Here is a 23,182-nt window from a genome sequence, read left to right as displayed (position 1 = left end):
GGGTCCTCTCACTTGCCCCTCTCAGGCTAGTGCTCTGGCCCCCCAGATGCACTTGAGGGTCTCCATACCACTGCACACCCTGCTAGAAGGCGGCACTGACAAGTCTGTCTGACATACTTGATCTTTTGGGTTTGGCTTGAGCATCACCTACTCTGGGAAGCCTGAATCCCTTCCAGGTCAGAATGAACCATGCCCTCCTCCTCTGACCTCACCGACCTTGTGCTAGGACCCTGAGCACTTCGTGCCCTGGGTGTCTACCTCCTTCGATTATACTTGAAGTGCAATGAATGAGCACCAATTTTAAATCAAGAGTCCAAGTGCTCTCCCATGTACGGCTTCTTGAACCTCTCTAGATCTTCCCCACTGTTGCTCTGTTTTTCCCTGGGTGGCTTGTATGTGTTTGCCAGGTGAAGTACCACATGGTGCTCCAGCCAGCAGTGGGGTCAACACCACCGTCTGGATGTGCCCCTCCCACAGGACCGCCCTCACCGCAGACGTGGCCAGCACAGCGCGTGCAGCTTAGGGCTGTGGTAGACCTCTGCGGATCAGAACTTCGGCTGTCCCAGCTCAGTCCTGGGGTCTCACACACTTCTCTGAGTTAACTGGGAGGGTGCAGTGAGTCCTGGGGGGAGGGGGGTGCTTTACAGTTAAAAATTTAAAAATGGCCAGTTTAAGAATAGAAAACAGATGATGTACTATAGTACACATTCTTCCTTATCCCGTGATAGTCTTTCAAACATTTTCGGAACAGGATACATTTTATACAGAGTTCTGAAAGTAGGAAAAACAAGTCAGGCCACAGTTTAACGTCCACCAACCTTGGAGGAGGGAGGCACTTCTCTTCTTTCTCCAGGTAGCGTGCCTGGGTTAATGCGATGCTTCTGTCCATGCACTGTATGAAGAAGAGGGACACGTTTGCAAGCTGGGCTGCGGACACTGTGCTCATTACAACAGGAAGGTACTTGAAATGCTATCCTTGACCACAGCATGCATTCATTTTTCCAGTTACAACTGTGAGAAGGCAAAATGGAAATACCAGGACCCCGTCCCGAGCAGCCCCAAGCGACATGACTGCCCTGCGGTGGCGCCCTCCACTCTGGACCACCCAGGGCACCGCCGTGAGCCATGTGGCTGTCCAGCACCGTGAGACAGGGCTACTGCCACCGACTCAACTTTTAATTTTACTCAATTTAAATAGCCACAGGGAGCTAGGAATTTCCATTTTAAACAAAGTAGAAGGAGGACATGGGGAAATAGTCCCAGCAAAGCCCCAGAAATGAACCAAAAGTTGGACTTAATAGTAACACCAGGTGAACGGTTTCAGAGGCAAACTGCTCACACTTCATATATGAGCCATTCCTCTGATTTCCATGTGCTCCCTTAGAGCAGGTGTTACCAGGCCAGGAGAGTCTGGTGTCACCCATTTTTTGCATAGCTTTTTCATACCTTAACCACTTGCCAATATTTTTTTAAAAGTTCAAACATGCTCTATCAAAATAAAGTATGAAAATCAGATTGAAGTCACGGTTTATCAGGGTTTCTTTTTGGGTGATGAAAATGTTCTGGAATGAGGTGATGTACAACCTTGTGAATGTACTCAAAACCACTCAGCTGTATTATTTTAAAAGGGTGAATTTTCTGGTCTGTGCATTATATTTAAAAAAGCATCAGTCAGAGCCAGGGGACTGATAAAGGAAGGAGCAAGCACTCCCAGGGCTGGGCAGTGAGGGTATCTGCCCAAAGAGGGGCCTCGCTGTCCGCCGCCAGGCAGGCTGTGCGCTGCTGCACGCCCAACGGAAACCACCAGCAAGCACCATGGCAGACTCCCACTCACGCTCCATCTGCAGTATACTCGGAGGAGTTAACTCCTGAACACATCTGGACTGGCTCTGTTCCTAGCCCTGGCTAGCTAAGAAACATTATAAACCATCGTTCAGTTTGTAAAAACAGTGTCTTGTCAAGCAACTCAACAAGCACTTGGCAAGAGCTCTGCGTTGTGCAAAGCTCACGTGACAGTCCGCACCACAGCTGTCTCCTCTCTCGCCCATACTGACGAGGCAGTGCAGCAGAGCTCGAGATGAGGACGCAGACACTGCAGGACCGCGCTTTTGTGCATACAGGCAGTTTCCAGACTGTCTTTTGTCCCTCCCCTGAAGCCCTGCTCCCTGATTCATGAGGGATCTCATGAGGAATCTCATGAGGATGTCTTGGAGAGAGCCGGCCTCGAGCTGGGGCCTCAGACGGCGTCTGGCATCCGTGAGTTGTGCAGGCTCTTGCCTTCTCTTCCGTTCTGAAGACAAGACACACGCGTGGCCACGTATCCCATGCTTCTCTCGCTTGCCCTCGGCGGTGTCTCTGGCACAAGCAGAAGGAAGACCCCACTGCTGTGATCTCTTGAGGAAAGAACCAAGGGGGTTCTCATGTGGAATGAGCGCTCTGGCGGCAGGGACGGCCCACGTCCCGTGGCGTGGAGCCGGTGCAGAGCGCCATCCCAAGGGGGGCCGGAGGGGCCTGGGGCGAGGGGCTTGCGGTTCCGAGAGGATGCCCTGCAGCAGTCGGTGTCGGGCACCGCACTGGGCAATCTGCTTAGTGCACAAGCTCAGCGGTCACACGAAGCCAGTGTGACAGCTCTTACTGCCATGTCCATTTAGCTTGCATCTAATTTATAAACTGTTTTGGTGCCACATCTGTATCAGAACCCTAACCCCAAGGATGCTGTACTTTGTTTTACGTCTGTATACACTCACGTGACCTCAACAGTACAAGTGCCGAGGTGGTAAAAGGTGCCTCTGGGATGTTTCTTCCCTTGAGAGGGAGTCTTTTTCATGCTTGCAGAGCTGTACCCAAGGGGACACCTGTGGCACCTCTGCACTCGGAAGGTGAGAGTCACTGAAGCCCGACTGCTCATAATCTCACACATTTCCTTACTTAGGAATCTCAGATTCTGCGTTTGGTTTTGTTTTATGAGATGACTGACTCCAGAAGGCCACAAACTGCATGAAGCTCTCCATGATCCATCCTTCCAGGTGATGTGGTCCACACTGTAGGACATAGGACAGCTAAAGCAAGCTGGGAAGCAGAGGGTGGTGTCACCCTCGGTCTCCATACTGAGCAGCCACGTGACCGGGGAGAGAGGCCTGACCCCCTGGCCACCACAGGGCAAAGGCTCACAGCAGAGGACAGCCATCACCCTGACGCCCAGTGGCACGGCCTCAGAGCAGAGGCCCCTGGAAGGAACCATCAGGACGAGCAGCACAGGGAGGCAGAACGAAGCCTGCTCCCATTCTCAAATGCATGCTGGCTGCACTGAAGAGTCAGGTAAAGGCAGGGCCACCTCAGCAGGCTTGCTCAAGGGGCTGCACGGCCACTTCCGTTCCTCTGTGAGGTGGAGGGGGAGGGGAGTGCTGCATGGAGGCAAGTGAGTGGGGCAGGGTTCCAGGAAACCAGCTCTACCGAGCAAAGAAGGGCAAGCAGTCTTCCCCGGAGAGGCATTTCTCAGTTAATAACTAAGTTACAATTACTAGTAAAATCACTTTCAGGAGATAAAGATATTTAAGTCAACCTCCAAATCAGGCCTGGTAAAGGAGTGGTCTTTCTTCCTTTCTGATTACAAGAATATCTTGACCTGTCTCTGAGCTATTTTGGGGGTTCAGCCCAGACAGCTGTCCAGTGCTCTGTGGGATTGTGACTCATAATGCCACCCCACCTACATGTATGAAAGCCTGGCTTTGGACATGCCAAGCGAATGGGTTTTCTGGAAGGCTAATCATTTAGACATTTAAACACTACGTGGGTTCAAGGTAGAAGAACTACATACTTACATGATTTACAATCTCCTGAAGTAGTTTAACGTCTTTTTCTCGAGACCCAGTGCTGTCTGTTAGCTGCAGGTGAAATGCTGGAGAAAGGGACTCCCCCACCACTTTTAACCCAGAGATGCTGAAAGCAAACACACATGCAAGCGTTAAGTCCCTTCCAGGTGCAAGGATATCCCACATCTAAGTAACTGTACAAAGTCTGCATTAATGAATGGAACAGAAGCTTGTGGCTTTTCCAGGAAAGCATCATGTGGTGGCTCCGATCCTGACAGAGACAGCTGAAATCCATGCTCTGGGCAGGGCTCGCTAGTCTAGGATGCGCCTGCAGGGCCACTCTGTGAGTGTGGCTGCAAGGCAGTTCCGTGTCCTCACGGACACCTCTGGCTCACACCTGCAGGCTGCTCCCTCCTTTCTGGCCTGCAGGCCCCCTCCTCATCTGCCCCTCTCCCTGTGTTCTGCAGCGGCCAACAAGCCAGGTCCCAGCCTGAGGACCACCTCCTGGGGCTTCCCTCCCAAATCACTCCTCTAGGGAAGCGTCTACACCATTGTTTCCTACTACTGTTTCCTTCATGACTACTTACTATTGATAATGTTCCCTTGTTTATTATTTCAGTCTTTAGCTGTATCTTGTTTTCCATAAATTATAGGGATGAATTCTGATATTAATTAAAAACATTGCATTCTGACCATCAGAAGTATGTTTAGATTGTATAGTTCCCTTCTTATTTGCATGTTTTCTGTTAAGTTTTACTTGAATTATGACTATTTTCATCGTTCTTAGGATTTAACAGCACAGACATCTGCAGCTTCTCAGGGAGGGAGAGAAATTTCTTTAGGGGTAAAATCCTGTATTTTCAAATGATTATTACAGATGTCAAGAGAACTGTAGGTCAGGTTCACTTAAAGTTCATTTTTATCTGATACTAATAATAGTTTTTTAACTCATCTCCTAGGCTATAAATGGTGATAAATGACCATCTGAAACTGAGCTAAACATTTTTTAATTTTTTAAAATTAAAGAAAAAAAAAGCTTTTATCTTTTTGAGAGAGAGAAAGAATGCACACACGAGCAGGGAAAGTGGCAGGCAGAGGGAGAAGCAGACTCCCCGCTGAGCAGGGAGCCCAACGTGGGGCTCAACCCCAGGACCCTGGGATCATGACCTGAGCCGAAGGCAGACGCTTAACCAACTGAGCCACCCAGGCGCCCCTGAGCTAAACATTTTAGACTGCCTCTGTTTAGCTAGCTTCACTTGGAAAGATGTGCTTTTCCCTTAGAATGAAATTAGCACAAAAAGCACTTTGTAGCACATCTGATGCCTTAAGCACATTTAGGATTCACCAAGCTTTACTGAATGACTACTGTGTGTCAAGGATCATGTGAGGTGCCAGAAGCCAACTGCACCTGCCTTTCAAACCACCAGTGAGCACTATAATTTATGTCTCCTTTCCTTAAATGTAACATATCCTACTAAGACCTCTCAATAAACTAGGCTGCAGAACAGCGCAGAAAAAAATACTGTAATCAAATAGGGTTTTACTCCAGAATACAAGAATAAGTTAACACCAGAAAGATTATGACAATGTAATTCAGCATAAGACAAATCTATGATTTTTAAAAAAGCCTCCAAATCTAGGAATAATTTGATAAATACCACCTACAGAACACTTATAGTATATTTCATACCTAATGAAGAAATGCTTTTATATTGTGAATGACAGGTATATCACTACTATGACAGAAAATGTCAATAGCGTGTTAGCGACCAACACCAATGCAATAAGAGAAGAAAAATTACTAAGATGTTTAAGAATCTGGAAGGAAGAGAGAACCATTATTCAGATAATAGGACTTTTATATATAGCATCATAAACAGAATGAAACAAACCACTAGAAGGAGTTTGGAAGGGCTGCTGGATATCAGCTCATGAGGACAAAATGCAAACTGCAGAGAAGACCAGCTACAAGGAGAAGTGGCAACTGGCTAGCAGCTGGAGAAGGTGGGGTCTTCAAGGGAAAGAAGCAGTTGAGACAAGAGGGTGGAGTGTACTCAATGCTAATCAAATGACTCCAGAGAGGGTGACAAAAGAGAAGAGACAGCCAGAGGCGCTGGGCCCTTGAAGGGGAAGAGCTATGATGGCAGAAGGCATTTCTTCAGCAGTAACTTGAGGGAAGACTGGTTCAGATGCCTGTGTGTGTACAGATTGGTGAGGGAAGATGCGGGAATCCGAGTGACAGCAATGAAGCCAGGCTGTCTGCTAACAGTGGGTGGAGTGCAGACAGGGGGCTGGGGACCTGGGAGGGGAGAAAGGTGGAAAGAGCGGGTCAGGCGGAGGGCTGGGCTTACAAGATGAACACAGTAATACCACTAGACAGAATGAAGGGCACCTGAGGCTGGTGTTCCTGAATTTAGTGACTCCAACATGCTGTACTGTGTTGGCATATTATTATTTTATAAACCAAAGTAACTGGTACCAACACAAATAATATCTCCTAACCATAAATCATGCAAGAAGAACTTCTGTTGCCATCATGTAGACACACCCAGAACTTTAATTATTTCTGCCCCTACTTTATCTGGAACAGCTGTGATCTGCTAATTTACTCACTGTCCTTGGCCTTTAGAGAAGCTTCGAGTTCCCACATCTGTCAACAGGTAGGACTTTCATGATTGGAAAGACATATTTCCACCTTAAGTAAGGCAAAAGGAAATACCTCGGGCAACGTGAGATCACTTTCTGTAAGACCAGGAATCTGCCTGAAGCTGTCACCAACCTGAATTTTTCCTCCATTTCCAGAGCAACCTTAAAGAGCTACTCTTGTGTAGTTAAGACAAACACAAGTAAAAACTCGAAAGGTTCATTTCAGTTTCACCTGTTTTTCTTATATTAATTTAAAATAAAACTTAGTAATTTTCTAAAGAGTATGGCCAGTATGAACCCGCTGTCACCTAATTTTGTAACATATAATGGTATCATTTTATCTGTACAGATGTGGAGAGATTCTCCCATGTTCACCCGAGTTACTTCTGGTGGTAGCATGTTTTGTGCTGTAGGTACTGCTATATTACTGGTGAGCTTGTATTCTTTTTAGAAAAACAGTCATGGTTCTTCAACCACAAAATGGATGTTCTGGCTTCAAGCCCATAGACAAATCTGACTGAATGGAGTTTCTCCTCTCTTAGTTGTAATTCAGTCAAACTGATCCAAGCCTATTAAATATACTCAAAACCAAAGAGGTGATATTCAAAACTTTTCACTAGTTGTTTAAATGTGGTAGAGATAAACTTTAAGTTGGTTGAAAATATATAAAACTTACCCTTGTAAAGCTTTATGAATTCGTTCGCACTTTTCCTTCAACACTAAAAAAATACCTGTATGAAAAGAAATGCACTTGATAGTACATCTGGAAGATCTGATATTACTAATCTAAAAATATTTTTAAAGATTTTTAAAGTTCAAGTTCATCAATTTAAAATGTTGTAAATCCTCCTACAGACTACTAGCACACAGACAGGAACACTTCCAAAGGCCCAAGCCCTGGTCTTCGGCACATACGTCCCGGCAGCTCCTCACCCACTTTCAGCAGAATCTGGGATGAGGTTTTCCACAACAAAACAATGGCTCTTGTTCTCACCAGGTTCTACAAATAATCTGGCTAATAAAAGGGTATAAATATATTACTTATTTCTGGACCCTTAACAACTGGGTAAAAGATAGACACTGTAGTAATGTTTACTACCTTTTCCTTGATATTTTCACTTTATTCATGGACAATTAAAAAACTAAAACATCTAAGCAAGAGGCAGGAGTGCCAGGCCTTCTCACAAGCAAGCATATGAATGTGCACCCAGAAACATTCACATTTCCTGATTCTCTGAATTAAAACTGTTAAGAATTTAGAAATTTTAAAAATTCTAAATTTAGAAATACCAAGTAAGGCTTGCTTTTCATTTCTGTTTTAGGCTTTGTGAGGAGTGCTATCACAGCCAAAAGGCACATTTGAAATTTAGTCAAATTGGCCCATTAAGGAAGCTTTAACAGTTGGTAACTGGGTTTGGCTTTAGTACCAACTCATGAGTCAAAGGCTGAGGAAAAAAACCGGATAAGCTTCAAATTATATGTACCGAGAATCAGCAGCACACTTCAGCTAACTTCTCCAATGACAACTAGCCAGCCCAGAGCTGACTCCTCCTCCTGGCATCGCTGCCCATCCTGGGAGCCAGCGCCACTTTGGCTCTGGCTTGTCTCCTGGGAGGAAAGAAGCTCTCCACTGAATTCCTGAGGCAGGACGATGTCTTTACTGCCATTCTCCCTATAAATTCCAGGTAATGTCATTCAGAGGCACAGCTCTGTGTGGTCAACACTTTCCCTCCAGCTAATTACTCCAAAAGCACGCCAGCAGCCTGGCTGACGTCACTGTGATGCCTGGTGTCCTGGGTTCAGAAGATTATACCTGGATTCTCCTCCATGATGTTGAGAGCCTCGATCGCAGCGGCAGCCAACAGGGGGGGTAACGAAGCTGAAAAGCAGTACCCCTGGCCGGAAAGTCGCTAAGAAGAAACGAACAAGTTAAAGATATAAATATGCTTCTTTTTTTGGCTAAAAAATCTAAAGGCACCAGATCTGCAACACCTCCATACAGTGTGTACAAATGGTAAGGTGGTAAGATCCACACGTGTATACAAGTTATACTTGTAACACAAATAAGACTTTTTTAAAAAGGGAGATAATTTCAAATGTAAATATTCTGAGTGATTCTAACAGACCGACTTTTAAATAAAAATTGTGGTAAACTAGGTCAGAATGAAATTCTGTGATTGGAAGTTACATGCTGAGTAACTTCTTAGCATGACCAGTGGAACAACTGGTTTCACTTTCTGCTTTTGTTTTTCAAAATGAACCCACCTGATGGTCAATCACAAAAGATCGGCCACAGCAGAAACCTCCAATAGAAGCGAGGGAATTCTCCATGTTGGCACTGATAAGATCAATGTCATCAATCTGCAAAAAAGTGGGACAGTAGTAGTTATTCCTCAATTTAAAGAAACAATAAAAACCATGTCAAGCCTGCAGACAAAATTTCAGCCCTGATCATGTCAACATCTCAGTTCAAACACACTACCTACATGCAAGTAAAGGGTAAACCAAACAAAATTTATCGCTACAAGGACAGATGTGTCAAAATGTACCTCTTAAAGGGTCTCACTTTACACTTTTTGGCGATTTCATTATGCACACACAATTTACTCACAGCAGGAGAGAGAGAAATTAAAAGAAAATGAAATCCAAAACTGCTTCATACTAAAAATATTCAGAGGTACAAAATAAGATCATTTTCTTGCTTAAACAGTGTCCAGCTGGCCTTCCCCCAAAAGGTACTTGAGAGAAATACAAATCTATCGCAGTTTTGAGCATTTTTATCCCTACATTCAATTTACCTTTCAACTTTTCAAAAATAAAATCAATTACTGTGTACCCGTGGGCTTCTGAGTCCTGCCCATCTTCTCAACTCAGTGTTCCGCTGACCCTCACCTTCTGCACCAGCACCAGCTCCAGCACTGGCACTGGCACCGGCTCCAGCTCCAGCACCAGCACCAGCACCAAGTGCATCCTGGGCACACAGCAGCCATTCAAAATCACTTACTGAAGGCCGTGATGACAACTGGTCCAAGCACAGCTGGGGGTTTCTAAATGGTCCACAGACCCAACAAGGAAATCTGTGCACTCTTTTTTAAAAAAATCTTTTATTATGAAAAATTTCAGTCATATACAAAAGTAGAGAGAACAGAGTAAACAATTCTCATCACCAGATTCAGTAATTATCAGCTCATGGACAATCCATTACCTTGTATAGCTCCCTGCTGCCCTCATTATTTCTTTGGAGCAAATCCCAGACTTCATATGGTTTCATCTATAAGTTTTTCAGTGTGCATTTCTAAAGGATATGGACACTTTCAAAAACATAATCACAAAACTATTATCACACCTAAAAAATGAAAAATTTCTTAATATCATCAAATATTCAGTGTTCAAATATCTGTCTCACAAAGCTTGTTTTCTGTAGTATTTGCTGGAATCAGGATCCAAATAAGGTCCATATATTCTGCACTTTTCCTTAGTGCATTTAATCACCAAATATCAGTCTGTCTTTGAGGAGTATGTGTCGGTCTAACTTCTTGTGATATTTGTTTTGCTCTCCATTTTTCTCTAGACCATATTGGTAGTGGGATATAGATAATCTAAGGTGATTTTCATGTTCTTTAGTTCAACTTTTTAACATAGGTTGCAAAACTATTATGTACAGGATTTGCAGAAAAATTCCCTCAGCTCAACAGGTTACACGGTGGTGGGTGAAGACAGGTCCTGTGAATAGGCTGACGTTGCTCCTCCCTGACAGGCTCCAGGGGCACAAACCATTAAGACTGGGGGCCGTTGGGGCTCATTTCCCATCAGCAAGAGAACACATGACCAACTCATTCCAGTTGTCTGGAACCTTGAGGCTTTGCATAACCTGTGCCAGCATTGTTTCTGACTCTCTAAAGAAGTCATGACTGTCTAATACTCCATACACAGAAATAACAGAGGACTCAGAACTATAAATACTAGAAAGAACAACATTCACTGCCATCATAATATTTTCTAAAGGACTAATTTAGGGACTTCTTACTGATTTTAAGAAAAACACATTTCTAGAGAAGAGATATTGAAAGCCAAGATCAAATGCTACCAAGTAAACAGACCACAATTCTGTTGAGTAGCCACTGTGAGTTTACAGGTTTTGAAGGAAGACAGGCCTGTGGTCTGGCTGACCTGATCCTCTACGGGCTCAGCGAAATGACACACCCCAAAGCTGCATGACCCTGCACACTGATGAGGAACGCCGTCTTGTGCCCATGAAACATGTCCGGCAGGATGGGACTGCATGTTTTCTATACAAGGAAATGTGCTGGAGTAGGAGAACTTACACTGATTCCGAAATGTTCAGTGACTCCTCGACCATGCTCCCCCAGGACTCCGAACGAAAGGCTTTCCTCCAGAAAGATTCTTGCTTTGTATTTGTATTTTAACTTAACCTAAGTGGTAAACAAAACACAACTTTAAACTACTGATGATTAGCACACTAGAAAATATATTGGGAAGAACAAACCTAAACCTAAACCTAAAATAAGAAGAAAAAAAAAAAAAGCATGTACAGTTGATCCTCAATACTGGTGGATTTGTACTTGTGCATCTGCCCACCTGCTAAAGTCTCTCTGCAATCAGCACACACGGCATAGTGTAGGGGGGCAAAATCCTTGCACATTCCCAGCTAAGTCTGACTACTGCTTCAGCTCATACTGTAAACAAGTGTCCTTCAGGGCTTCTTTATTACTTCTTTGTCCTTCTTAATAAAGAAGCCCTGAAGGACACTTGTTTTTTGCATTTTGTGCTCTCTGCTGGCGATTTTGTTTAGGAGGGCCCCAAGCACAGCGTTGAAGTGCCGTCTAGTGTTCTTAAGTGCCAGACGGCTACGACGTGTCTTACAGAGACAACAGTTGTGTTAGATCAGCTGTATTTCAGGCATGAGTTACAGTGCTGACCGCCCTGAGCTCAATGGGAATGAATCGACACTATGTGTTAAATTGGGGCGCCTGGGTGGCTCAGTCAGTTAAGCGTCTGCCTTCAGCTCAGGTCATGATCCCACGGTCCTGGGATTGAGCCCCACGTCAGGCTCCCTGCTCAGTGGGAAGCCTGCTTCTCCCTTTGCCCCTCCCCCTGCTTGTGCTCTCTCTCTCTCTCTTTCTCTCTCACAAATAAATAAAATCTTTAAAAAAATAATAATAGAAACAAAAAAACTCCCCAATATGTGTTAAATAAAATGTCTTTGAACAAAAAACACATAAAACGAGGTTAGGTACTGAGCGAGTGATGAAAATGCTGTGACCAGAGGCTTGCAGAGAACAAACTACATTTGCCCTAGGAGCCATAGTTCAGTATTTACAGCCTATAAACTTACAGCCCATAACTATGTACGTGCACTTTCTAGAACATAACTACAGGTGGCCCTTGAACAACACAGGTTTGAACCGCACAGGTCTGCTGAGATGTGGATTTTTTTCAATAAAGACAGTCCAGCACTGTACATGTATTTTTCCTTCCTTACGATTTTCTTAACATCTTCTTTTCTCTAGCTTACTTTAAGGATGTAGAACACATATGACCGACAAAATATGTGTTCATCAGCTGTTTATGTTATGGATAGGGTTTCTAGTCAACAGGAGACTATTAGTAGTTAAGTTTTTGGGGAATCAAGAGTTATGTGGACTCTGAACTGTGTGGGGAGTCAGTGCCCCAAGCCCTGCATTGTTCAATGGTCAACAGAACCATGAGGACGAAGAGAGGCTGTACTTCAGACGCTCTGAAGTTAACTCAGTAACGTAGACAGCACAATGCCAATTTTTAAAGATGGAAATATTAAGATACGAATGACGACATGTAATCTCTGTTAAATACTGGTTTGATTACACATAAAACTCCTGAGAAAATGTGTATCGTTCTTCCCTCAGTGGCACTGTGTTTTAATTTGAATTCATGGCATTTTTTTAATTCAGAAAAAGCTTTCATTAATACGCTTTTCAATCTGTTTTTCTCTTTGCTTTTGGTCTTATAAGAAAGTCTTTTCCCGGCAAAGGTTTAGATGTGTATTTATCTTAGGTTCTTCTAATTATTTCATGTTACTTTTTTGTTTACACAGTGGGAAACTGAACATATGCAAGCCTGTATACAGCTTCCCCCCTCAATGTTTAATTGATTTATCCCTAAATGGTATGAACGTGATCAGCATCACAAGTGAATTAAAGTACAGTGATTATCAACCACTAAATTTATATGGATTTTTATTAATAATGAATAAGCTAATTTGGGGAGAAGTCTATCTTTTCAACACTGTTTTCCATCCAATAATATGTATGAAACATTATAGGAATGAGATATTTTTTAAAAATCATGTTTTAGAAAATTTTTAATAATATTATGACAGTACTGGTACACAAACAGACAATCAGTGAAACAAAACAGAAATCCCAAAGTCAAACCCTAATTTGTATTCTGTAATCTTTACATACTCAATGCTAATATATACTTGATCTGTTCCTTACACTTTATATTTTGTTTCATGGCTTGGCTGTATTATCTGTCCACCGGTACTGTTTTACTCTCATAGTCCTAAATATGCAATTCTGGTATCTTCTGGCCCACTATCACCCCCATATGCTTCTATCAGTCTTTGACATGAAAATAAGAAGAAGAGGAAAACAAATATATCTCTTTCAGTGATATTTAAGATGTATTTAGATTTCCTCAAGAAACAGTGAAAAACTTCAAAAACAAGATATGAAATCCTTATTCTGAATCTTCATTCAATTGATGAACTCACAGATTCAAGTTTCAGTGGCTGAATGCAAGGGTGGTTCAACATAGGAAAATCAACTATATTAATAGGTTGAAGGAAAACACATGATCAATTCATCAACTGATACAGAAAAAGCATTTGACAAAATCCAAACCTCAACATATTAGGACAAGGGGGGGAACCTCCTCAACCTGATGAAGGGCATTGATGGAAAACACACAGCTAATATCATACTCAATGGTGGCAGCCTGAAAAGCTTCCCCCTCTTGCCACTCCTAGTCAACACTGTATGGGAGGTTCTAGCCAGAACAATCAGGAAAGAAAAAGAAATAAAAGACATCCAAATTGGAAAGGAAGAAGTAAAACTATCTCTATTCATAGATTACAGGAGTTTATATATAGAATATTCCATGATACACAAAATCAGGGGTGCCTGCCTGGCTCAGCTGGTGGAGCATGTAACTGTTGATCTCAGGGGTTGTGAGTTTGAGCCCCCATGTTGGGTGTAGAGGTTACATTAAAAATAAAATCTTAAAAAAATAATAAAAATAAAATAAAAAATAAGAAACCCCTCAAAATCAGTTGTATTTCTATAAACTAGCAGTTAACAACCCCTAAAACAAGTCCATCTGTAACATCATCAAAAAGAATAAAATACTTAGGAATGAATTTAACCAAAGAGACGTCAGACCTGTACAGTGAAAACCACAAAACACTACTGAAAGAAATTAAAGAAGATCTAAATAAATGGAAATACTTCTGTGTTCATGGATTCAGACTTAATATCATTAAGATGGAAATACTTCCTAAAGCAATCTACAGATTCAATACAATCCTGATTCAATACAATCCCTATCCAAATTTCAACGGAATTTTTTTTTTTACACAAATAGAAAAGCTGATCCTAAACTTCAAATGGAATCTCCAGGGACCCCAAATAAGCAAAAACAATCTTAAAAAAGAACAAAGTTGGAGAACTCACATGTCTTTTTTTTTTTTTTTTAAAGATTTTATTTATTTGACAGAGAGAGATACAGAGAGAGAGGGAACACAAGCAGGGGGAGTGGGAGAGGGAGAAGCAGGCCCCCCGCCGAGCAGGGAGCCTGATGCGGGGCTCGATCCCAGGACCCCAGGACCATGACCCGAGCCGAAGGCAGACGCCCAACAACTGAGCCACCCAGGCGCCCCAGAACTCACATGTCTTGATTTCAAAATTTACTATAAAGCTACAGTAATTGAGATGGTATGATACTGGCATAAGGCTAGACATACAGACACATGGAACAGACTCGAGTCCTAAAATATAGCCCATCTCTGTATGATCAATGGACTAGAACCATTCAGTGGAAAACAACAGTGTCTTCAACAAATGGTACAGGGACAACCTGAAACCACATGCAAAAGAATGAAAGTGGACATATCCCTCACAGCACATACAAAAATTAAGTCAAAATGGATCAGAGGGGGCACCTGGGTGGCTCAGTCGGTTAGGTGTCTGCCTTTAGCTCAGGTCATGATCTCAGGGTCCTGGGATCAAACCCAGCATCAAGCTCTCTGCTCAGCAGGGAGTCTGCTTCTGCCTCTCACTCTCCCTCTGTGCTCTCTCTAATAAATAAATAAAATCTTAAAACAAACAAACAAAAAACCAAAATGGATTAGATACCTAAAACAAAGCTAAAACTATAAACCTCTTAGAAGAAAACAGCGGTATTATCTTCATGACTCTGGATTTGACAACAAATTTCTTAGATATGACACCAAAAGCACAAGCAACAACAAAAAACTAGATAAATTAGACTTCATCAAAATTAAAAACTTCAGTGCATCAAAGGACACCAATCAAAGAAATGACAAGACAACCTACAAAATTAGAGAAAATATTTGCAAATCATGAATCTGGTGAGGGTCTAGAATCCAAAACATGTAAAGAACTTAACAAGAAAAAGACAAACAACCCAATCTAAAAAATGGGCAAAAGACTTCTAAAGACATTTCTTCAAAGATATACAAATGGCCAACAAATAAAGGAAAAGAGGCTCAACATCATTAGTCTTTTGGGAAATGCAAATAAAAACCACGTGCTTCACACCTACCAGGGTGGGAGAAATTGACAAAAACAACTGAGTGCCAGTGAGGCAGTAGAGAAACTGGAACCCTCCCTGCTGCTGGTGGGGATGTAAAATGGTGCAGCCACTGGGGAAAAAAGTCTGGCAGGTCCTCAGTAAGTTAAACACAGATTTACCTTCGATCCAGCAATTGTACGGCCAGGAATATACATGGAAAACTGAAAACAGGGATTCAAACAAAGACTTGTACACAAATGTTCATGGCAACTTACAACAAGAGCCAGAAAGCGGGAACAATCCAAATCTCCATCAACAGATCAACAATGCAACACGTCCACACGAGGGACTATGGCTTGGCATTAAAAGGGAATGAAGGACTGATACTTGCTACAAACTGGATGAACCAGGAAAACATGGGGAGCAGAGGAAGCCAGATACAAAAGGTCGTAGATGATACGATGCCATTTATCAGGAACATCCAGAATAGGTAAATCCACAGAGACAGAAAGCAGACTGGTGGTTGCTAGGGGCTACAAGGCAGGGGAAAATGGGGAGTGACTGTTTAGTGGACAGGGGTCTTATTGGGGAGAAAACCAGGTAGTTGACGGTTGTGTAACACGGTGCCTGTGCTAAATGCCAGAACCGTACTCTCTAAAATGGCTAATTTAATCTTATGTGAACTTCACCTCCATGAAAAAGAAATCGCAACAGTCATGGCTTCTAAAAACAGTATATTGCTTTTCCTGTTAAAAAAGCTGTTTTGGGGCACCTGGGTGGCTCAGCTGGTTAAGCATCTGTCTTTGGCTCAGGTCATAATCTCATGGTCCTCAGATGGAGCCCCCCTGTCAGGCTCCTTGCTTCTCCCTTTCCCTCTGCCCCTCCCCACCGCTTGTGCTTTCTTTTGTTCTCAAATAAAATAAAAATCTTTAAAACAAAAAAACTGTACACTTAAATGTACTTTATTTGTATGTCAATTACACCTCAATAAAGTTGGTTTTAAAAAGCTGAGCCGTGATTATTCTTTAAAGACCAGGGTCGGCACGTAATGTTAATTTACCTTCCTGATACAGTGAGAATGTACTTATGGTACCTGTTGTGCAAAGCAATGCAGACGTTAAGACATTAGAAGTGCACACAGGGGCGCCTCGGTGGCTCAGTTGGTTAAGCGACTGCCTTCGGCTCAGGTCATGATCCCGGAGTCCCTGGATCGAGTCCCGCGTCGGGCTCCCTGCTCGGCAGGGAGTCTGCTTCTCCCTCTGACCCTCCCCCCTCTCATGTGCTCTCTCTCTCAAGTAAATAAATAAAATCTTAAAAAAAAAAAAACTTAAAAAAAAAAAGAAGTGCACATAGAACAGACACTTCTCCAAAGAAGACATACAAATGGCTAACAGACACATGAAAAAATGTTCATCATCATTAGCCATCAGGGAAATTCAAATCAAAACCACACTGAGATACCACCGTACACCAGTTAGAATGGCAAAAATTGACAGGGCAAGAAACAACAAATGTTTGAGAGGTTGTGGAGAAAGGGCAACCCTCTTACACTGTTGGTGGGAATGCAAGTTGGTACAGCCACTTTGGAAAACAGTGTGGAGGTGCCTCAAAAAATTAAAAATAGAGCTACCCTATGACCCAGCAATTGCACTACTGGGTATTTACCCCAAAGATACAGATGCAGTGAAAAGAAGGGCCACATGCACCCCAATATTCATAGCAGCAATGTCCACAATAGCCAAACTGCGGAAAGAGCCGAGATGCCCTTCAGCAGATGAATGGATAAAGAAGATGTGGTCCGTATATACAATGGAATATTACTCAGCCATCAGAAAGGATGAATACCCAACTTTTACATCAACATGGATGGGACTGGAGGAGATTATGCTAACTGAAATAAGTCAAGCAGAGAAAGTCAGTTATCATATGGTTTCACTTATTTGTGGAACATAAGTAATAGCATGGAGGACATTAGGAGAAGGAAGGGAAAACTGAAGGGGGGGAAATCGGAGGGAGAGACGAACCATGAGAGACGATGGACTCTGAGAAACAAACTGAGGGTTCTAGAGGGGAGGGGGTGGGGGGATGGGTTAGCCTGGTGATGGGTATTAAAGAGGGCACGTTCTGCGTGGAGCACTGGGTGTTATACGCCAACAATGAATCACGGAACACATCAAAAACTAATCTGTATAGAGACTAACATAATAAAAAAAAAGAAAAAAAAAAGAAGTGCTCATAAACAAATAGCATAGCTGCCCCATGGTCCAAGTCCTAAAATACTGAGTAAACGTGGTTGCTTACCAGTTCTGGAAGAGGACAAAGAGTTCCAGTGTTCATATACAGCCCTTCCACTACAATGAAACGTCGTGTGACCCGAGCCTTGCGAGGATTCTTGTAAAAGGAAAAAAAAAAAAAGACACTTTAAATTCCAGTAACTCCAAATGCAGAATCTGTTAGATGCTCCCTAGCCCCCCACCTGACAAGATCTATTCATCTGAGTAAGTAAACAAACAGACAGTCTGGGTGAGTTTCAAGGTCAACGTTTCGTACCCTGTTATTTTGAGACAAAGAACAGTGCTTTCTTCTCTGATGTTTTTCAGTTCACACAATCAACAAGGTGACCACACACACGCATGCACACAATTTAAGCACTCTGAGAATACTGAAACAAACAAAGCCCTCCAAACCCAGAATGACTGAGAAGGAGCCCAAGGGAAATTTCTGGGGAGATGGGCACATTTTAGGTCACAACAGGGCCATGATACCTGGGTTATTCACTGGTCAAAATGTATGGCTAGGATTTGCTCACTTCAATGTCTACAAAGTTTACCTAAAATAGAACTGCAGTGATGATGGCAATCATCACAGAGATGGGGCAGGGAGTTTGGCCGAGGCTCAGATGACACAAGAATGGCAGAATGTTGATAACAAAGCTGGGAAAAGGGCACGGGGGCTTCTTATACTACTGTACTTCCTTTGAAAGTGCCTGAAATTTTCTATGATAAAAAGTTAAACAAACCCTGCTCTCCATCTACCAAACAGCAGATAAAATCCTCTCCTTCCTAACTACTGGGTCAAGTACAACTCAACCATGACCTCATCCAGGCATGTCTGAGGTGGTGGCGGAAGGCCTATTTCAAACAACACATAACCTTCCTGCACCCCACTGATGGCAAGTCACTAATAATAAACCACTCACACTGGTGAATTTGTAGGTGCTTCAGGTGTGCAAGGCTGAAAAAATACTGAGATCCTTAGGTAAAGTTGGCACCATCTTCCTACTCAAAGGTTTCTTGCCTCTAAGCTTCTAATCAGGACATTTTAGAACCACAGCCGTAATGCTCAGAAAAGTGTCTGTTGAAGTATGCAGAAGTATACGCCACCGAGTTTGCTTGGCCATCTTCACTCTGTTCTTTTTTTTTAAAAAGATTTTATTTATTTATTTGAGAGAGAGAGTGAGAGAGAGAGAGCACATGAGAGGGGGGAGGGTCAGAGGGAGAAGCAGACTCCCCGCTGAGCAGGGAGCCCGATGCGGGACTCGATCTAGGGACTCCAGGATCATGACCTGAGCCGAAGGCAGTCCCTTAACCAACTGAGCCACCCAGGCGCCCTTCACTCTGTTCTTAACTCAAACCTGAATGCCATGGGTTTGCTGGGGGTCATGGGTGAGGACGTGAGGAGAGGTGAGCCTCTCCCTACCTTTCCAAAATGAAGTATTTTTATTATGACTTAAAAATACTCAATGTAGGAATCTTGGGAAATGGGAAAGTACATAAAATTTTTAACAGATTAGCTAGTTACACTACCCGCTGTCTTTCTTGTAAATATGTCTTTATAAATGACTGTTCAAATCAGGATTTTACTGCAACAGTGTTACGACCAGAGTTTAACAAAAATTATTTTAATTAATAATTACTGAAAACACGATTTCAATGGAGATATACTATTCTCCCTGTGGATATACCATATACTAACTCTTTCCCCAACGCTGTTTCCCTCCTTTTGCTTTTTTACATCACATTGTGACTATCTTTGAATCTTTAACACCACTTGGGATTCTCTTCTAAAGACAGCACCCCAACCCCAGATACACTACAAGAGTAGAGACATGTAAGAACTCTGCAGCCCATTTACCCTCAGTTGGCATTCTCCCCAAAGAGGGGAGGCCCTCCCCAGGAGGGCCTGTTTCAGTACACAGATCAGTACTGGCACTGGTCATTAACTATGAAAAATGTTCCCTCATCGGACAGGCGAAACCTCCTTGCCCAATTTCACCAATTCTTAGTGAGGCCCGAGTATTTTTCATTTGCTCACATTTATTTGTATTTCTTCCAAGAACTGTTGTTTTTACTTACTGTCCTTTTTTATTTTTTAAAAGATTTTATTTATTTGACAGAAAGAGAGAGAGCACAAGCAGGGGGAGCAGGAGAGGGAGAGGGAGAAGCAGGCTCCCCACTAAGCAGGGAGCTCGATGCAGGGCTCGATCCCTGGACTTCGGGATCATGACCTGAGCTGAAGGCAGACGCTTAACCGACTAAGCCACCAGGCACCTCCCCCTACTGTCCTTTTTTAAAAGAAGAATTAATATGGAACAAGAGAACCTTATATGAAAGAGAATGAAAAAACATCTATGAACTACCTGAAAAAGGGACACCAAAAAATGTGTTCCAAATTGGATGAAACCACAATATTTTAGTTCACTTTCAAATAAAAGATAAACGTCTAAGTAGAAAATATTCAAAAGCTGGGCATTTTGTTATCTGAAAATAAAAATTGAAAAAAAAAATTATTTCCCGAAACCAGAGTATAAGGTTATTTAGAAAGCCTACCCGTGCCAAAAAATGTGGTATAAATTAATTAGTAAAAAGATAAAAACTTTTATGGAAATAAATTTCAAGAAAATTTTATTTCTCATCGTTCATAAAAAAAGTTCCAGATTATAAATCTTGTAAAACACACACAGACACACACACACACACACACACCTTATCTTCCAAATCAGTACAAACTCCCTTGGGAAAATACACTCTACACAGAAGACTGGTTCATTGGTCACATTCTCAAGTCAGCCTTCTCCAACCTGGTAGCATTCTATTACTGAACTGGAATATGGGACATCTTTTTACAATTTATCAAAAGAAATTCATCAGGGGAATGGTCTCAATTTTAAGATTTTTCCAACAGACTTTTCTAAATTATATAACTATGAAACACTGGCCTACAGCACATGCAGCATTCAAACAGTGAGAATCCATGCATATTCATCATGAGAAAGTGTGTATTCATGAAGCACTGCTCTTGCGCTGTCACCTAAAACAGATGACAGAATCTTAAAGGAATGATGCATATATCTGGAAAAATGAAAATTAAAACAAAATTAAGGAACACTGGTGAGCATTTTTCATCACTTACTCCGGTAATGAATGAGGTGGACTGGGAAAAGTCCTCTGGAAAGTGGTGTTTGTGACAAAGGATGTGGTGCCCAGGTTGAGAACTGCCTTCTCCATCCGGGTCATCAGGGGAAGTACGTGACAACTACAAGCCCAGTGATGCTCTGGGCACCTTTCCTCTGCCGCACTCTCTCATGAGAACACCGAGGAGCTGGATCCCCCCCACTCCCCACCCCTCAAGGATGCAGGTGCAGGTGCTCGGGAAGGAAATCAGGCTGGGGTCACTGCTGCCCACAGGCAGCAGCTGCTCGGAGGGACAGAGGCCCTTCATTCATAGACTCATAAAGATCTGCTGCCACTGTTTCTTCCAGTTAATTGATACATGATTTATTCTGATAGAAATAAACTTTTCTTGAATCCACACGGTATATCCTGTCACCACACTAATGTGTTCTGGTGTTATTTCCGTAGAGTTGAGAGTCCACCCCCAGCCCCCCAACACGCACACTGTTTTTCTCTTTTAAAGAAAGCTGCCTGCATTACCTTCCCCCAAAGCTGCCGCATGTAATTATGGCAACGCTGAGGCAATTACAGGCAGACTTGGCTCTCCGACACGGAGTGCATTTAATAAGCAGGAATGCCCTCACTTCATATCCAAATGTATTCCGCAGGCAAGTTTTCATGACAAATTACCATTTCATATATAATTTAGCTGGTTAGCAAGTACAAAAGAACTGTATAATTTTCTTCAAAAGACTCATACCTTTTGATCTTCCATCTCTTGTTCTTTTAGTAGACGCTCCAGGTCAGCCATGTCATTGTGCTTAAACAACTTGATGTCACTCCGCGATGCCTGCAGCCCTTTCTGAATGGCAAAGCAAGCAGCTCTATCTCTGCAAGGAAGAGAGACCCACCAAACTGGGGTTTTAAAGGCCTTGTCAACGTTCTCAGAAAAGGAATGCTTGCTTTTTGTAAGCTGGTCAAAATCTGCTTGTTAACACGACAAATCAAGAAAACACATTTGACGGCTTACACACCACTGGTTGTGCTTCCCTCTGCGCGTGCTTTTCACAGAACTACCATGTTGATTCCTCTCCAAGGAGCACACCCCTGCCGCTTTTACCCTCTCCGAAGTCAGCATGCACATCCGTTCACCCGCTGCAATTTTCTTTTCTGAGAAACACACGCAGCACCCGTGATCTCACCCTCAGTAGCGTCTTGGATTTGATCGGCACAGACTCTGCCATTACTTTGCCATGAGAAGTAATACTGCCTGTTCACTCTGGTTCTTGCAGATGAAACTGCAGTAAGATCTTCTACACTTAGGGAGGGAACATGCTTTTGAAATTAAGTTGCATTATTTAAAAGTACAAGCAAGACCTCTTACGCAAAGATGGAATAGTCCTATCTTCCCTGTTTTTCTACGTACAATCCCAAACCCTGGATGTTACATATAAAACGAACATAAGAAGACTGAAAAGTGAAGAGAAATGACAGGCTGGCTAAGGACCTAAGGAATGACATCTCATGGACTTCCCTGACTTGGAGCTGATGACGCTGGCCGACTCGAAGTGCCAAGGGGCACGGGCAAAAAAGCTCATAGAAGCCTGCTCTCTGTAGCCAAAGGGACAGGGAAGGGGGCAGCCCAGCAAGTAGAAATGACTCGGCTGCAGCCAAACCACAGAAAAGGCTGGGCCCATCCCCTCCACACCAGCGAGGGCTGAGGGGTGCCTAGATTCTGGCCCTCGCAAAGCTAAGAGGCACGCCAACAATGCCATGGTGGCATCAGAGAAGGGAGCCGGGACTTTGATCCCCGAGAGATGGTAACAAGTGGCCCTCACGGTGGCGTCAGTGAAGACCACGTGGAGAGCCCCTACCTCTGCTCCCCTGCAGTGAGGTGCACCCTCCTTTTCTTGGCTCGGGCTGTATCAGAGGAGGCTCAGGGGAGAGTGGGACTCTTACTCATGCCAGCGGAAATGAAAACAGCCCCAGCCTGGTGTCAGTGGAGGCAGAAGGGGGACCCTGGCCTTGTACTTCTACCTGGCAGCAATGAGGCAGTAGTGCCCCCTGCCCCTAACAGAAGAGTGACAGAGAAAGCCGACTAAGACATAAGAAGATATCAAAAAGAATGAAAGAAAACAATCAACAAATGCCAATATTGAGTTGAGAGATGTCAGGGTTACCTGATAATGATTTTAGAGCAATCATGATAAAAATATTTCAATGAGCACTTATGAACGTGCTTGGAACAAGGGAAAAAACAGAAAGCCTCAGCAAAGAAATAGGAGACAAAGAATCCCATGGAGAAACTAGAACTGAAAAACACAAAGACCCAAAGAAAAAGTACAGTGGATGGGCTCAGCAGCAGGCTGGGAGGGACGGAGGAAAGAACAAGAGAACTGACAAACGTAACAACAGAAACTAGGCAAGGTAAACCAGAGAGGAACAAACCACAAAGAAAGAACAGAGCCTCAGGGACCTGTACAACCACAACAAAGAGCCATGCTGGCCTCAGTGGAG

General features: G+C 43.1%; 1 protein-coding gene across 2 annotated transcripts in view; it reads right to left on the bottom strand.

Moving 5' to 3' along the window:
- Nucleotides 1-23,182, bottom strand: part of SPTLC1 (serine palmitoyltransferase long chain base subunit 1) — a 62,031-nt gene that overhangs the window by 2,175 nt on the left and 36,674 nt on the right. For both annotated transcript variants that reach the window (XM_027615549.1, XM_027615547.2), the window contains exons 7-14: nucleotides 21,426-21,555; nucleotides 17,574-17,663; nucleotides 10,784-10,891; nucleotides 8,724-8,819; nucleotides 8,272-8,368; nucleotides 7,135-7,189; nucleotides 3,822-3,939; nucleotides 819-892 (exon numbers count right to left, since the gene is read on the bottom strand). In XM_027615549.1, coding sequence (XP_027471350.1) covers nucleotides 819-892; nucleotides 3,822-3,939; nucleotides 7,135-7,189; nucleotides 8,272-8,368; nucleotides 8,724-8,819; nucleotides 10,784-10,891; nucleotides 17,574-17,663; nucleotides 21,426-21,555 — 768 coding nt within the window. The remainder of the gene's footprint in view (nucleotides 1-818; nucleotides 893-3,821; nucleotides 3,940-7,134; nucleotides 7,190-8,271; nucleotides 8,369-8,723; nucleotides 8,820-10,783; nucleotides 10,892-17,573; nucleotides 17,664-21,425; nucleotides 21,556-23,182) is intronic.

The sequence above is a fragment of the Zalophus californianus genome, chromosome 13, assembly GCF_009762305.2.
Source record: "Zalophus californianus isolate mZalCal1 chromosome 13, mZalCal1.pri.v2, whole genome shotgun sequence".
In the NCBI taxonomy this organism is placed as follows: domain Eukaryota; kingdom Metazoa; phylum Chordata; class Mammalia; order Carnivora; family Otariidae; genus Zalophus; species Zalophus californianus.
Note: the sequence above shows the minus strand (reverse complement) of the source record. Positions and strands in the feature narration are given on the sequence as shown.